The sequence below is a fragment of the Lagopus leucura genome, unplaced genomic scaffold (genome assembly GCF_019238085.1).
Source record: "Lagopus leucura isolate 7727_CA_CO unplaced genomic scaffold, USGS_WTPT01 Super-Scaffold_100019, whole genome shotgun sequence".
Lineage (NCBI taxonomy): Eukaryota > Metazoa > Chordata > Aves > Galliformes > Phasianidae > Lagopus > Lagopus leucura.
In genome coordinates this window covers 261,470-274,256 of record NW_024962273.1, presented here as the reverse complement: position 1 = coordinate 274,256, position 12,787 = coordinate 261,470, and the positions used below count along the sequence as shown (strand labels likewise).

Sequence of the window (12,787 nt, the reverse complement as noted above, 5' to 3'; positions counted from 1 at the left end):
GTTACGTAAAGTGACACGTGAGAAACCAGCTTGTGCCACCCGCGACGGGAACTCCTCGCACGGAGCGACACCACACCGAGTATCTCGGGCGGTTCGAGAAACGAGGCGTGCTCGCCGTTCGCTGCTGCGTTGGAGGCGATGTTTGGCTGTGCAGCTTTATCACTGATTGGTTCTTTCCTCCCTGAACGCGCTCCATAATTACCGCAGCGCAGCCGCCCCGCCCGGCCTCCCCGAGCCCGGCGATGGCTCGCAGGACGGTCCGAGAGCCGCTCGCGGTGCCGGGCGGCCGCGCTCCCTCAGGTATGGGCCGTGCTGCCGCGTGCGCGTCCCGCCGTGCGCCTCAGGGCCGCCCCGCCGAGCTCCTGCAGGTCCGCGCCAGCGCGACGCACCGGGCCGCGTCGGTGGAAGCCTCTGCTGCCGTTCCGCTCCGTCGGGTACCGCGTCTCGGCCCTCGGCGTTGCGACCGCCGCGTGCGGCTGGCGGCCCCGGGACGGATGGCGGCGGGCGCAGCGCGGAGCCGAGCCGCGTGTCCGGTTCGCCCCTCGGCCGCGCCGCTCCCCGGGCCGGGCTCATCCCGCGCCCGCTGGTCCCGGGGCGCGCTGACACGTGCTGGGCGCTTCCGGAGCCGCTTTTCCAAACGCAATTCTCTAGGGTCGGGAGGTAATTTTTTTTCCGGTTTCTCCGGCTGGCCTCAGCGCTCAGCTGCCCTTCAGGTGACGGGAACGGCTGCTCGGCGCCCATGCAGGCCAGGTCGGGCGCGCCGTCCCGGGCGCGGTGCCGTTGTGGCGTAGTGCAGCTCAGCGTTTCTGCGCCGTGCCGAGTTTTGTTGCCGTTGTTTTTTTCGCCTTACTCCTTTGAAAGTTGTGGCGCTCGTTAATTTGGAATCCAGCGGGGACTTTGGGCGCCTCGCGCTCAGCTCTCGGCTGTTTAGTTGCACAGCTTACAGGCGCTCACTAAAAAATCTGAGCACCGCACGAAAACTTTTGACGTCTCTCAGCTGCTTTGCAAAAGCAGAAGGCGGTTTCCCCGTCGGGCGGGCAGAGCCCCGGTTCCCGCTTGCCCGCGCGGCCAGACCGCGCAGCGCCCCGCTGGCTCTCGCGCCGTTGGTTTGTGCGCTGCCCGCCGCTCTGCGCGGCCCCAGGCGGGGGAGGGAAGGGAAAGGAAGGGCTCCCTGCTGGCCTTGGACGCTGCCCCCAAAAGCGAGCGCGTCCTCGTGCCGTCGCGTTGCAGCACGGTCAGCGTATCGCAAGAAGCTGCAGAACAGACCGTGCCGAGGCCTTGAAATATCCTGGCTTTTCACTGTTGTTAAACACGGCTAACGAAGCCCTGCCCCCGAACTTCCACTTAACAGAAACAGGGATGAGCTTCCCCAGGTGGGAGCTTGAGGGTATTTAGAATCCTGCTGCTCCTTACTAAAAGCTAATTGAACACGGTTTCCATTTCAGAGACGTCTCATTTTGCAGTGATTGCCCAAACAACGGCGCTCCGGGTCTGTGGTGGATCTGCAGCTGTAAGATCAGTAGGCTGCTTATTTACTGCTGACGCAGCAGCATAGTCAGGTGCACGTAAGCGATGCTAGGAAGGACAGCCAAGCCCAGGTACTGCACAACTCCAGCACTGTAGGGCTGCGGCTGGCATGGCTGGAGAGTTGTTTGTAAGCCTGAGTTTGTTGGCAGCTTTAAAACTTGAAGTGTCTTTGTGAACAGGAAGATGTTTCAGACAGTTTGTGTGTTCTGTGTTCAGAACTGAAGTTTCTGACAAGCCTCAGAGCTTAAATCGTTACTGTCAGATCATCTGTACTTTAATTAGTGCTAATTGGTTTTGTGATTGGCAGGTATCTTAATGAAGCGTAATTAAACTTGTTAGGACACAAGTGTAAGGTGCATCTGGTTCTTATCTGCATTACTGGCTTTCTTCTGAAGTGCCTTGATCACACTGTGGAACCTTTCTTGCTGTTTCAAAACTCAAAATGTTTGGAGTTGTGGGATTTTTTGTTTCTTGTATTTAAAATGGAATCTTGTCCTTAAAATGGATTGATTGTTCCATAAACTTATAGTGCTGGGATGCGTGTAAGTTGCAGTGACCAGAGCCTCGCTGACTTCCTGATTACAGCATCTGGAAGCTGATTTGAGTTTGCTGTGACAGCATTTTGCTCTTTTTGGTGGATCTCTTTGGTTTACTTCATGCACACGTGTGTATATAAGTGAAGTAAAAATAGAGTGAAGTTGTGAAAGAAAATTTCTTCTTAACGTTTATTCGGGGTGTATTATTTTGTCTTCTCTGTCTAGCATGCAGTTCCATCTATAATGCTACATAAGTTGTATTTTCTTCTTGCAGTCAGAGCTGGAGGTGTGAGAGTGTCTAAAAAGCAAGAAGCCATACCTGCTGGGAGAAACGCTGGGCCCAAGGGAAGGGACAAGACAAGGTACTGATCTACAGGGCTCAGACCCCCGGCCCGAGATTACAGGTCATAGGCAACGGGCTGAGGTTAGAAAATAGACAACCGTTTGATTCCGTCGAGCTTAACACTTAAATTAACTTGTGCAATTCATAAATAAAAGGCAAGTTGGGGGCAATTTTGTGCTTAAAAAAAACCAAACTTCCACATGTAAGGAAGATGCCTCACGAAACAATGAAAGGAAAAAAAAAAAGTGGAATATCTGCTCTCTGTGCTATGGAACAGAAATGAAAACATCACTGCCTACCTGTAATTAGCAATTTTCAATTAGTTTCCAATAAAATAAAATGATTTTAGGCTGTCCTGTCTTTCACAAGGATGCCTTGTGCAGGTCCGCGGGAGTTGGTGGTAATGCACAAAAATTGGCTGTGCCTCATGAGCCAGGAGAAATGGGTTTTTGCTGTTTCAGTGACCCGGCTCATGCTTGCCTTTTTTCGTGGCGCATTCTGCCTTACTTTCTGTCACTGATTGCAAGTTGTCTGGGTCCAGTCTTGCTCCTGGCTCTTCCAAAGTCACGGTTACCTGCTGACACACACAGACCTTTCATCCCATGTTCGTCACTGTGGCAAACGATTATCAATCGCTAGATTGAAACTTCAGCAGGGAATTTATCTTGCTGCAGCCACGAATCATTAACTTCACTAAATCAGTACCTCCTTTTTCAAGAGCTACAGTTCAGGTGTCCAGTTCCATCTGTAAGGACTTCATTTTAGGCCACGGAGGTATGAATGCAAATAATGGCATTACCAGAAGAATGTGCAGTCTTGTAGTGCTGAGCTAAGTTATTTCATATCCATTATTTCATATGGTGATGTGGCTGTTCTGCAGTATTAAAATATTAAGAAGTAATAGGGTATTCTTGTACAAGAAGTTATTTCTTGAGAGGTTTTGATGTCAAAAGAAAAACTGCTTCTCCTCCAACCACCCACAGCAGAGCATGAATGCTTCTTGTAGGCTTAGATTAACATAAGGAAAATGGCAGGTCAAGCTTTGCGGGTCTGAATTCCAGTTCTAGAGTTCTGTGAAATTATCCATGGTGCATTAAAAAAAATAACAACCCTTCTTGAAATATTTAATGATATTTGTATATAGGTTTTTCTTTATATATAAATACAAAGGAAACAACGTGGATTTTCCATTTCTCTATTCTGAGACAGCACTTCCCTTTTCATACTCTTGTATTCTTTACTGTGATTAAGGGATTTGGCTCCAGAACCTGAATTTCTATTACAAAATATTTTGTGTTAAGAAGTCTGAAAAACAGTTGTCAGTGTTTTTGCAAGTTAGAGATGCTAACTACTATTTTTTTTCTCTTTTGCAGTGTTGTCAGTATTTCAAAAATCCATCACATGGATGTCATGCTGCGCAAAGTAAGTAGGCCTGGAAGAACAGGATGTGTGTTTGTCAGGACCTCTCCATGAAGCTGAAGATAGAATGTCAGAAAGTGAATTTTCCTTAAATTGCTGTTGCCTGATGTTTGTAGGTTTGCCATCTGCTGCTGGACATTCCTGAGATGATCTGTTATGTCAGAAGTGTGTGGCTTACATGTAACTAGTTGTCTTCTCTGCTATGATTCCACTGCTATTTAATGTTGAATAAGTAGACATGGAGTTGCTGTGTGCACCCCTTATAGAAAGGCACTGCGAGATATCAAGATGTGTGGGTTTTCTAAGGTGGTACATTGCAAATTTATTGAAATGTGGGCAAAAAATAACAGTGACATAATAAGTTGTTCTGGCTTTAACCCCAGCTCTGCCAAAAAGAAAACCCACAGTCCTCAGCATCGCCCAACTATAGAAATAGCTTTAGCTTTAAAGGTTCAACTTGGCAAAGAGAAGAGAGCGCTTAGAAAGAAGTGAGTAATGTTGATGAGAAGTGCATTGCTGGTGAGCTAATGTAAAACTGCAGGTCGTTGAGGTCACAGGGGCAGCGTGTTCCACCGTTGATCTGTATGCAGTTATGTCACTCGAGGCCTGGTGCTCATTTTCTTGATTTCTCTCTTGGAAAGACTGTGAGGTTGTACTGTGTGTATATAAATTTGTGTCACAAATCTATTGATGGACTCTTCATTATAATGGCTCTGCCGTTAGGTGCTGTCTTGTAACTCTCACTCGGTTGATACAGTCTTATCCTTACACACTGCAAAAGCTGTTTAACGAGCTGCTTTTTAATTTGCATGCTAATCAGAAAACCTGACAGCTCTCATCTATTTTTCATACATATGTGATCTTTAGATTGTGAAACATACAAGGGCTTCCTCATCTGTAGAGCTTGGTTAAAAAAAACCAAACCATCGGTCGCATTTCAACATGAGCCTTTCATCAACAGATGGGATCAAAGCTTTGCTATGTAGATCTTGAAATTTGGCTTAGACCTATTTGCTAAGGTGAATAGTTACATCGTCCTGTTTTTCTTCTCCTTCCGATCTCCTCTGCTCTTAACCAGCACTTTCTTCTCCAGCTGGCTCCTAGACTCTCGTACATAAAGCTCAGGACTAAGTTTAGAAAGTAACAATTAAATACGACAGTGATGGTTGTTGGAATCAGAAAGTAAGAATTTGAAGCAGCCTACTGTTAGCTGTGGGATACAGTTTTTGCTCTGCTTTCTGTATCTTAGCAAACGATCTTGTGAACAACTGGGAAAAAATATGAAAAAAATCAGTCACACAGTCATGCTGATGTTCTGTTTTTAAACCAGGGATTATTAATTGTGCAGTCTCTGAGTTGTGATGTGTTGATCACTTGAACTTTTTAGATTTAGGTTTTACTATGTTCTTTAGCCTGCTTTCATGTGATCAAATTTAGAAAGCGAACAGTGGAAAAGCTGTGTTTCATTACAACTTATTTTCCCCACTTTTAATGTTACAGATAAGCCACAATATCCCTGCAGCAGCGTTACAAGTTGCTCACCAAAAGCCACTGCCTGCCTTGGAGAAGTTCATGCTGCCTAAAAGAATTTATATTATTCAACAGCCACGGAAATGTTAAGACATGCCTTTAAGAAAACAAAAAAACCAAAAAGCCCACCACGTTCACTTGGAAGCAAATTTCTATTCTAAATAGCTTGTAGCATACTGGTAAAAGGATCAAAAGCTTGGCTGCCTTGTTATCCCACTGCATTTCTGTTGGTGACAATAAAATACTTTCTAAAGAGAGTTACTGGGGTTGTATTGAAATGTCATGGCTCTGTCTAATCTCATTTTGCTGGTGTTTGGTCGTTGCTCGGTGCTGAGAAGTCCAGCAGCCTCACCTGCCCTGGGAGTTTTCACTGAAAACTGCCCACCCTCTTTTCAGTAATATTTCCTGTTTTGTTTTTTTTAATGTACTGATAGCAAAGCTGAATGTGATCCTGAGCAAGGTCACAGCTGGAAGATGTTCCCTGATAGAGTTTACAACAACTGTAAATGATCTCAAATGCTTCTTAAAAGCCAAACTGCCTGATGTGTTGACCTTGATGTTTGTTTTGATCTTTTTGCAATTATTTTTTTTTATGATTTAGGCTGAGGGGTTCCATGCTGATTTTTGTTTCAAGTTCAATCTTAGGAAACTTCAGAAGGAAGTATCCTTGAACCTTGCCTGCTTATACTGTCAGCAGAGACAATAAAATAGTCCGAGTCCTGCAGAGGATAACTGTAGTCTGCTGCTGGTTGGTTGGTTGGGCAGCTCAGCCTTTTACTGCTCTGAATTTAGCTCTGCTGGGATCTTTTCTTTAAGGTAGCAATTGCAGATAAATATGCCACTAAAATTACAGTAAAGCAGTCCAAATAGACTTCCTGAGTATATAAAATTATGTTTAGAATTACATTAGTCTTGTCACTGAGACTTCTTTTGATGGTGTGCTTTGCATGTGACTGCAGCAGAAATCACTCCATTGCAGAGGGATCCCTGATGGGCTGCCCAGCATCAGCAGCACCACTTAACGGGAGTGTCTGCTTCACCTTACTTGTCCATGAAAGGTAAATAACTTTATGTTGATTAGAGATTCAGTTGTGATTGCAGTAGGCGGTGATTAGAGTAGTTATGTGCACTAAGTAATGCAGCTGCATCCTCAGCAAGTAGGACAAATTCAGATATCGGTGCTCCTGTGTAGAAGGCTGTTTGTTCTCTCATGGTCCTTCTGTGGCTGACTGGCTGTAAGATATTGCTGTTAGCCTGGACAGCAGCAGCGGTGCACTGTGTGGGTATTTAAGCTGCAGGTACAGGACTTGGAAAACAGGTAGTTCTGCCTTTCTGTCACACAGCTCGTTCTTCTGCTTCCGAGGCTGGTTGCATGTGGAAATGAACATAAAAGGTTTGAGTTAGAGAAGTCCAGTGTGTGGCATTATCTGTGCTGTCGTGGCCAAGAGCAGCACAGCGGGCTCCAGCGTGTCGGCTGATACGTGTCAGTTCCCAACGGAATGAATGCCAGCATGTTCTTTATTCTAATCTTTATTTTTTCTGAAGAAAAAGTAGTGGCTGGTGAAAATACATTGGGATTCTAAAGGCTGCTATGGAGGTTTTCCTCTCAAGTAATCACTTTCTGAAAACTTATTCTGGCCAAGGATTTTGTGACAAATGAGATCATTTTAGGAAAAACATTTTCTTCTCTTGGATTACACCTGTCAGCCCCCGCCAGTTAACTGGGCACCTTGTTGTTCTGGGTTGTGTTTAACATAAGCCTGAGCAGAGAATCCATCCAAGCATCTTCTCCTACTGCCTTCCTGGGGTGGTGCATATCCTGGCACATGCAGGAATCTGTGGGAAGATATACCCTGTTCAGAGGAGCTATTCAAATAGCTTGGGAACAGAGATCTGGAATCCCTGGTTCTGTCCTGCACCCTTAGGGTGATGCAAACATCACAGTCCTAGCTGTGTGCAGATCATGCAGCAGAATTCCAGTCTGGTATTGCAGTGCTTCATTGCTGCAGTTGTATAAACACCTGTGTTGTGATGCAGCATTAACTGTCACTGCTGTGACCGTCAGTAAACAAAAGGATCTGACTGCACTTCTATTTGTTCCACGTTGGATTTTTTCAGCCTGTTTTCCAATGAACATTATCTAAACAGTTTAAAATATTATGTTCCAGATTAAGATGGTATGCTCAATGTTAAAGATAGCTGTAGGAAGTGAATTGATTGACATAGATCCAAATTTCCAGGTAGAAGAAGGTATTAACAAGAAACCAGAAGGCCTAACTTTGATAAGCTCAGATTATTAGTTGTACTAAATGTAGGGCAGGTGCAGGCTGCTCTTTTGCTCTAATACACTTCTTGCAGAGTAAGAAATCCTGACAACTGATGTACCTCACTCCTGTTCTGCCAGAAATGTCCCCCGTGCCTTTACTACAGGTAGCCTTTCGTGTTTGTTTTCTGGCTTTGCAGCAAACCTGAAAGTATATAGAGAATAAACTCTTCTGCTTACATGCTGTATGATTAAGAACACCCCCTTTTCAGCTGAGTCGGTCTTTTACTTTACTGTGGTATTTTTACAAGTGCATTGTCAGGTACATTGTTTTTTTTCTTAAATTATTTCCATTTATTAAGGTGTTTTAGGAGAATTCTTAATAAGAAACAAACACCTTAAAAATATATATTTCAAACTTTTAATAGATTCAACTTAGTTTTCCATCCTGCTACAATTAATCAGCTTTGCCTTCTGTTTAGGTACTTTTATTTAGATCTAGACTTGATACATTATTTTGCCATGATTATTTTAGCATCAACTACAGCTAAATCCAGAGTATAAGCAGCAGATGAAGTTGGTTTGCTGGAAGTGATGAAAGCCTTGCAAGAAGCCTGTTTTCTTCAAAATTATTGCAAATGATGCAGGCACTTGACAAGAATGGCATGGTTTCAGGATACATGTTCCTCTGTTGAGCTTCTTGATGAAAACAGTGTGGGTTCATATGCTGTTATGTTTTGCCTGTAGACTTCAAAATGGCCTAGAGATGGGAGTGGCTGAAGCCAAGTGGCAATGGAAACCACAGAATTCTATAAATGCTGGTTGGTTTTAAGGTCTTCAAAATATTTTTAAATTTGATAGTGTCATGCATTCTGTTTGAAGGCTTAAATAAAGCGTGTTTCCCTGGATAGGGATGAATTTCTTGAGCAAGGATGAGTCTCTACCTCTTAGCACCTGTTCTTCCTGCTTGTGAGAAACTCGACAGAGCTACTTGAATTTGGAGGTGTGAAACTTCAGCTGTTCTGGAGTGAATTATTGCACTATTCAGTGTACAGACTTAAATCTGAATTGATTGTACATATTTCTGATTTTTGTGCAAAGTCATGCAGCAGGCGAAATGACAAACAAAATGGGTCTAATCTGGAAACCTACAACACAAGGGAGCTGTAACAAAAGCCTATTTAAAACATGTCTTCCTTCCAAGGACAGACTTACTCAGTCTGTTCCTCTCCACACAGTACACACAGATTTGCCAGAATCCTTGCTCATTAACCTTTCCTTGCTGCACAAAACCCAATTTTGATAACTGATGCACACGTTTGCATTTATTGAATTCCTCTTTACCTTCAGTGGTAGAGGGAAGAGTACGTTTCTGGATTGTGGGAATTCCTTGGACGAATCAGTGTTGTCTGTGGTACTGTGTGCACAACTCCTAAAGTGGGTTCACAGTAAACAGTCTTTTGTTTTGGAACTGTCCCTGATGACTGTGGTTTCAACACAGTCATAACACCAAGCTGGCAGGAAGCATCGATCTGCTTGGGGGTAGGAAGGCCCTGCAGATGTGGACAGCTGGGCCGAGGCCACTGGGTGAAGTTCAGCAAGTCCAAGGGCTGCGTCCTGTGCTTTGGCTGCAGCAACCCCAGGCAGCGCTGCAGGTGTGGGGCAGAGTGGCTGCAGGGCTGCCCAGGGTGTCGGTCAGTGCTGGGCTGAGCGTGAGCCAGCAGTGCGCCCAGGTCACCAAGAAGGCCAACGACGTCCTGGCTGTATGAGAAACAGCGCAGCCAGCAGGAGCAGGGAAGTACCGAGTCTGAGCACTGTGTTCAGTTTTGGGCCCCTCACTGCAAGAGAGACACTGAGGCCCCGCAGTGTGTTCGGAGAAGGGCAATGAAGCTGGCGAGGGTTGGAGCACGGGCCTTACAGGGAGCGGCTGGGGGAGCTGGGATTGTTGAGTCTGGAGAAGCGGAGGCTCAGGCGTGACCTTACTGCTCTCTGCAGTGACCTGCAGGGTGGCTGTGGTGAGGTGGTGGTCGGCTTCTCCAACAGGCACAGCAATAGGACTGCAGGGAACGGCTGCGAGCTGCGCCGGAGGTTGGGTTGGATGTTAGGAAGCAGTTCTCTGAGAGAGCGCTCAGGCACCGATGGGCTGCCCAGGAGGCAGTGGAGTTTCCAGCCCTAGAGGAGTTCAAGAAGCATTCAGATGTTGTACTAAGGGATGTGGCTTAGCAGGAGCTGCTGGTGATAGGGGGTGGTTGGACAGGGTGATCTGGAGGTCTTCTCCAACCTTCAGCATTCGGCCGACTGCGCCATTGAACCAGGCTTGGACTCGGCAATTGTTTCCAGTCTTTTTCAGCTATTCTGCGCTGTAAGGTGTTTTGGCTGCCCTTTTTATTAGTCACTGTTTTCCCTCTCTTTGACAAAACCATGGAGAGAATGATTCAACCTGATAATGAACATCTTTACTCTTCTTGTCAAACTTGGCTGCAGACGCAGTGCTGCGCATTATTCCACTCTTTCTGGATTTTGATGGGAAGCTGCTGGGTAGAGTTATGCCAGACAAATTTCTGTTAATTCCTTTTGTAACAGATTACCAACTTTAAGTTCATTGAAGAGATGGATAAAATTGCAAAGTCCGAATATTTCCTACCTTCCAGCTTTCCTAGTTTGCTAACACGCAAGATGCAGTGCAGGTTTTGCAATCGTATCCAAGAATTTCAGAAGCCTCAGTAGTTCGTATGAGCACACCAATCTGCCACAAGAGGTAGCAGTGTCTGCATCTTAACTCAGGTTCAGCCAGCTAAGCCAGCTCCTGGAGACAGCTTATAGCATGGGAGAGCAGATATTTAGCCTGCAAAAAAACTGTTGAAATAGTTTCAAAGAAAAATAATAGATTAATTTCTGAAATCATCATTTGCTATTTTACAGAGGACTCTAGAAGCTGTAGAGATATGAAAGGTGTAACAGTTGCTAAATGGTTCCTTTTCCTCCCTACCTTCTCAGTGTTCATAGCTGTAGTTGATTAGACCAAGACATAAAACAAGGAATGCAGGAAGGTACATTTTTATTAGGCACATTCACGTAATCAGCATTTGCTGCTTTTATAGATGCTTTCATGCTGTATTTTTAAACAGGGTTACTTCAGAACTAATCCATTCCACCATGAACTGGGCAGTGCTGGGAAACTGGATCCATCATTTCACATCCCTGTGTGAAAAGGAATGGTGTTTCTGAAGCTAACTTCATTTACTTCAGAAGTGACTTTTATGTAAAGGAATAATTGGAGTCCTTCCGAAGCTGTTACAAAGGATTTGTATTTATACTGTAGCCATCATTCCAATTGTAAAACATACAATAAATATATACTGAAAGAGAACAGTCACTAAAATGAGTAATGACTTTAAACTTTAATTCAACCTACTTTCGCTGCTCATAACTTTTTGAAATTCCTTCTAGCTTAAATCTTCCATATTTGGTATGGTGGTGGTTGTTGTTTTTTAATGAAGAGCCATAACAAACTCTGAGCTGCCTTTAAGCTACCCGAGTCTGAAATATTTATTCTCTATATGTTACTGTCAAGAAACATCAAATGCAGTGGAAAGCAAGAATATGCATTTAAAAAAATGGCTGAAGTGTAGAATTTCAGGCTTGTTTTGTTCTATGGATCTCAGCCTTAAAACATATGAAGTTAAAAAGCTAAATTTAGACTCAGATGTTTTGTTGGAGATGTTTAAAGATGGGCAGGCATATAGTTTGGTCAATGCATATGCACTCAAATTCTGTGCAGAAGTTTTTTGAGGTTTCTGAAGACAGTATTTGTTATGAATTTCTTTCCAGTTATGTTGAACTCTGGCCTCAAACTTCAGTAAGGCCAACTTTAGGTGGTTGCTATCTTTAATATTAATGATTTCTAACTGAATTAAACTGGCAAACGGTAAACAGGAGGCATTTTTAACTGCTACAAACGTATTTGCCACGATGCATTTGTGACTTCTTTCAGGAACTTGACGCATGAGGGCTTTGCTGAGAATGCCTTTATCTGTGTGCTCACATTCCCACGCACCAAAACGGGGTGGAAGGATGGCAGCGGTGGAATGTTCCAAAGCTCTGGGACAGGAGGAAATGCAGCACGAATCTCAAGGGAAAAGACACGATTTTGTTATGTAGGAAATGACACCTAATGCTTCAAAAATCCCAAGGATGTAACAAAAAAAATCAATGGATTGAAAAGCTGGAAGCACTGGAAGCACATTCCAAGTCACTAATTCGCATTTTTATTGTCTGAATATTTTTGTGCACAAGGAGTGGGGGACTTCCCACTGATTCTCGGCAACTGCCCTAAGAGCTTAAGTTCAAAGAGGGCTGTAGGAAATTCTGAACAAACAGGAGTTCTCGTGTGTATTTTGTGGCTTCTTGCATTTCAAGCAGAAAGGTACTCAAAGTGCATTAATATTTTTACCCTAGGTTTTCTGCTGAATTGCACTGTTTCCTGTAACCAAGAGTACTTTTTAAATACTCATTGCTGTTAAGCTCCTTTAAAAGATTCCCCAACATTACTTAGTTCTATTGTTGCAAAAAGTAAAGCAGAATGTTATGAATATTATTTTTACAACTTGTGGCCCATAGCAATGTCTCACATACCAGTTGTTTGTAGGAGTTCAGAGGTGTGACCGTGACAGGTTTCCTGTGCAAGCAAGGCTATAATCCAAATTCTGCTTGTTCTGAAAGAACAAGAGCTTCTTTAGGGATTGTTAGACTCTTTATTTCTTGCCAGCAATACCAGGACCTGTAATGCACCATTCAGTCATCCTGTTTTCTCATTTCTTCTGTAGCTGTCTCAGTCCATGGGATTGTGGATTACTTGCATATGTATGCATTGGAGATGTGTCCTAGGCTTTGTTCCTTGTGCTGCATGTATGCAGTTGGCTGTCTCTGAGCAGTGCCTCTGAATGTGTGCTCGTGGATCATACCTGCACAGATTGAATGACAGCACTTCTTACTGTCCCCTATCCAAAGTTTACTACCCATCTCTTGCTGCTTTTCCGATTCAGTGGAACAACAGAGAAGATGCAATCTCCTTTACTGCCTCCAGGCAATCTTGCAGAAGTTAAACAAGGGGTTAACACTTATCTGAAGATCTGCAGATGAAACAGAAAACCTGTTGGGTAAGTTAGA

The 12,787-nt window shown here is 44.3% G+C and overlaps 1 protein-coding gene across 2 annotated transcripts; it reads left to right on the top strand.

Annotated features, from left to right (window-relative positions):
- Positions 1–11,000, top strand: DAPL1 (death associated protein like 1). Of its 2 annotated transcripts, none has more exons than XM_042877953.1 (4): positions 1–300; positions 2,338–2,425; positions 3,780–3,828; positions 10,747–11,000. In XM_042877953.1, exons 1-4 carry the CDS (start codon positions 243–245, stop codon positions 10,825–10,827), a joined length of 276 nt encoding a protein of 91 aa, XP_042733887.1. In that variant the 5' UTR covers positions 1–242; the 3' UTR covers positions 10,828–11,000. The 2 variants fall into 2 exon arrangements, with proteins under 2 accessions (XP_042733887.1, XP_042733886.1); XM_042877952.1 differs by lacking the exon at positions 10,747–11,000 and adding an exon at positions 5,326–5,612 and having other exon boundaries at positions 21–300.
- Positions 11,001–12,787: the final 1,787 nt, after the last annotated feature.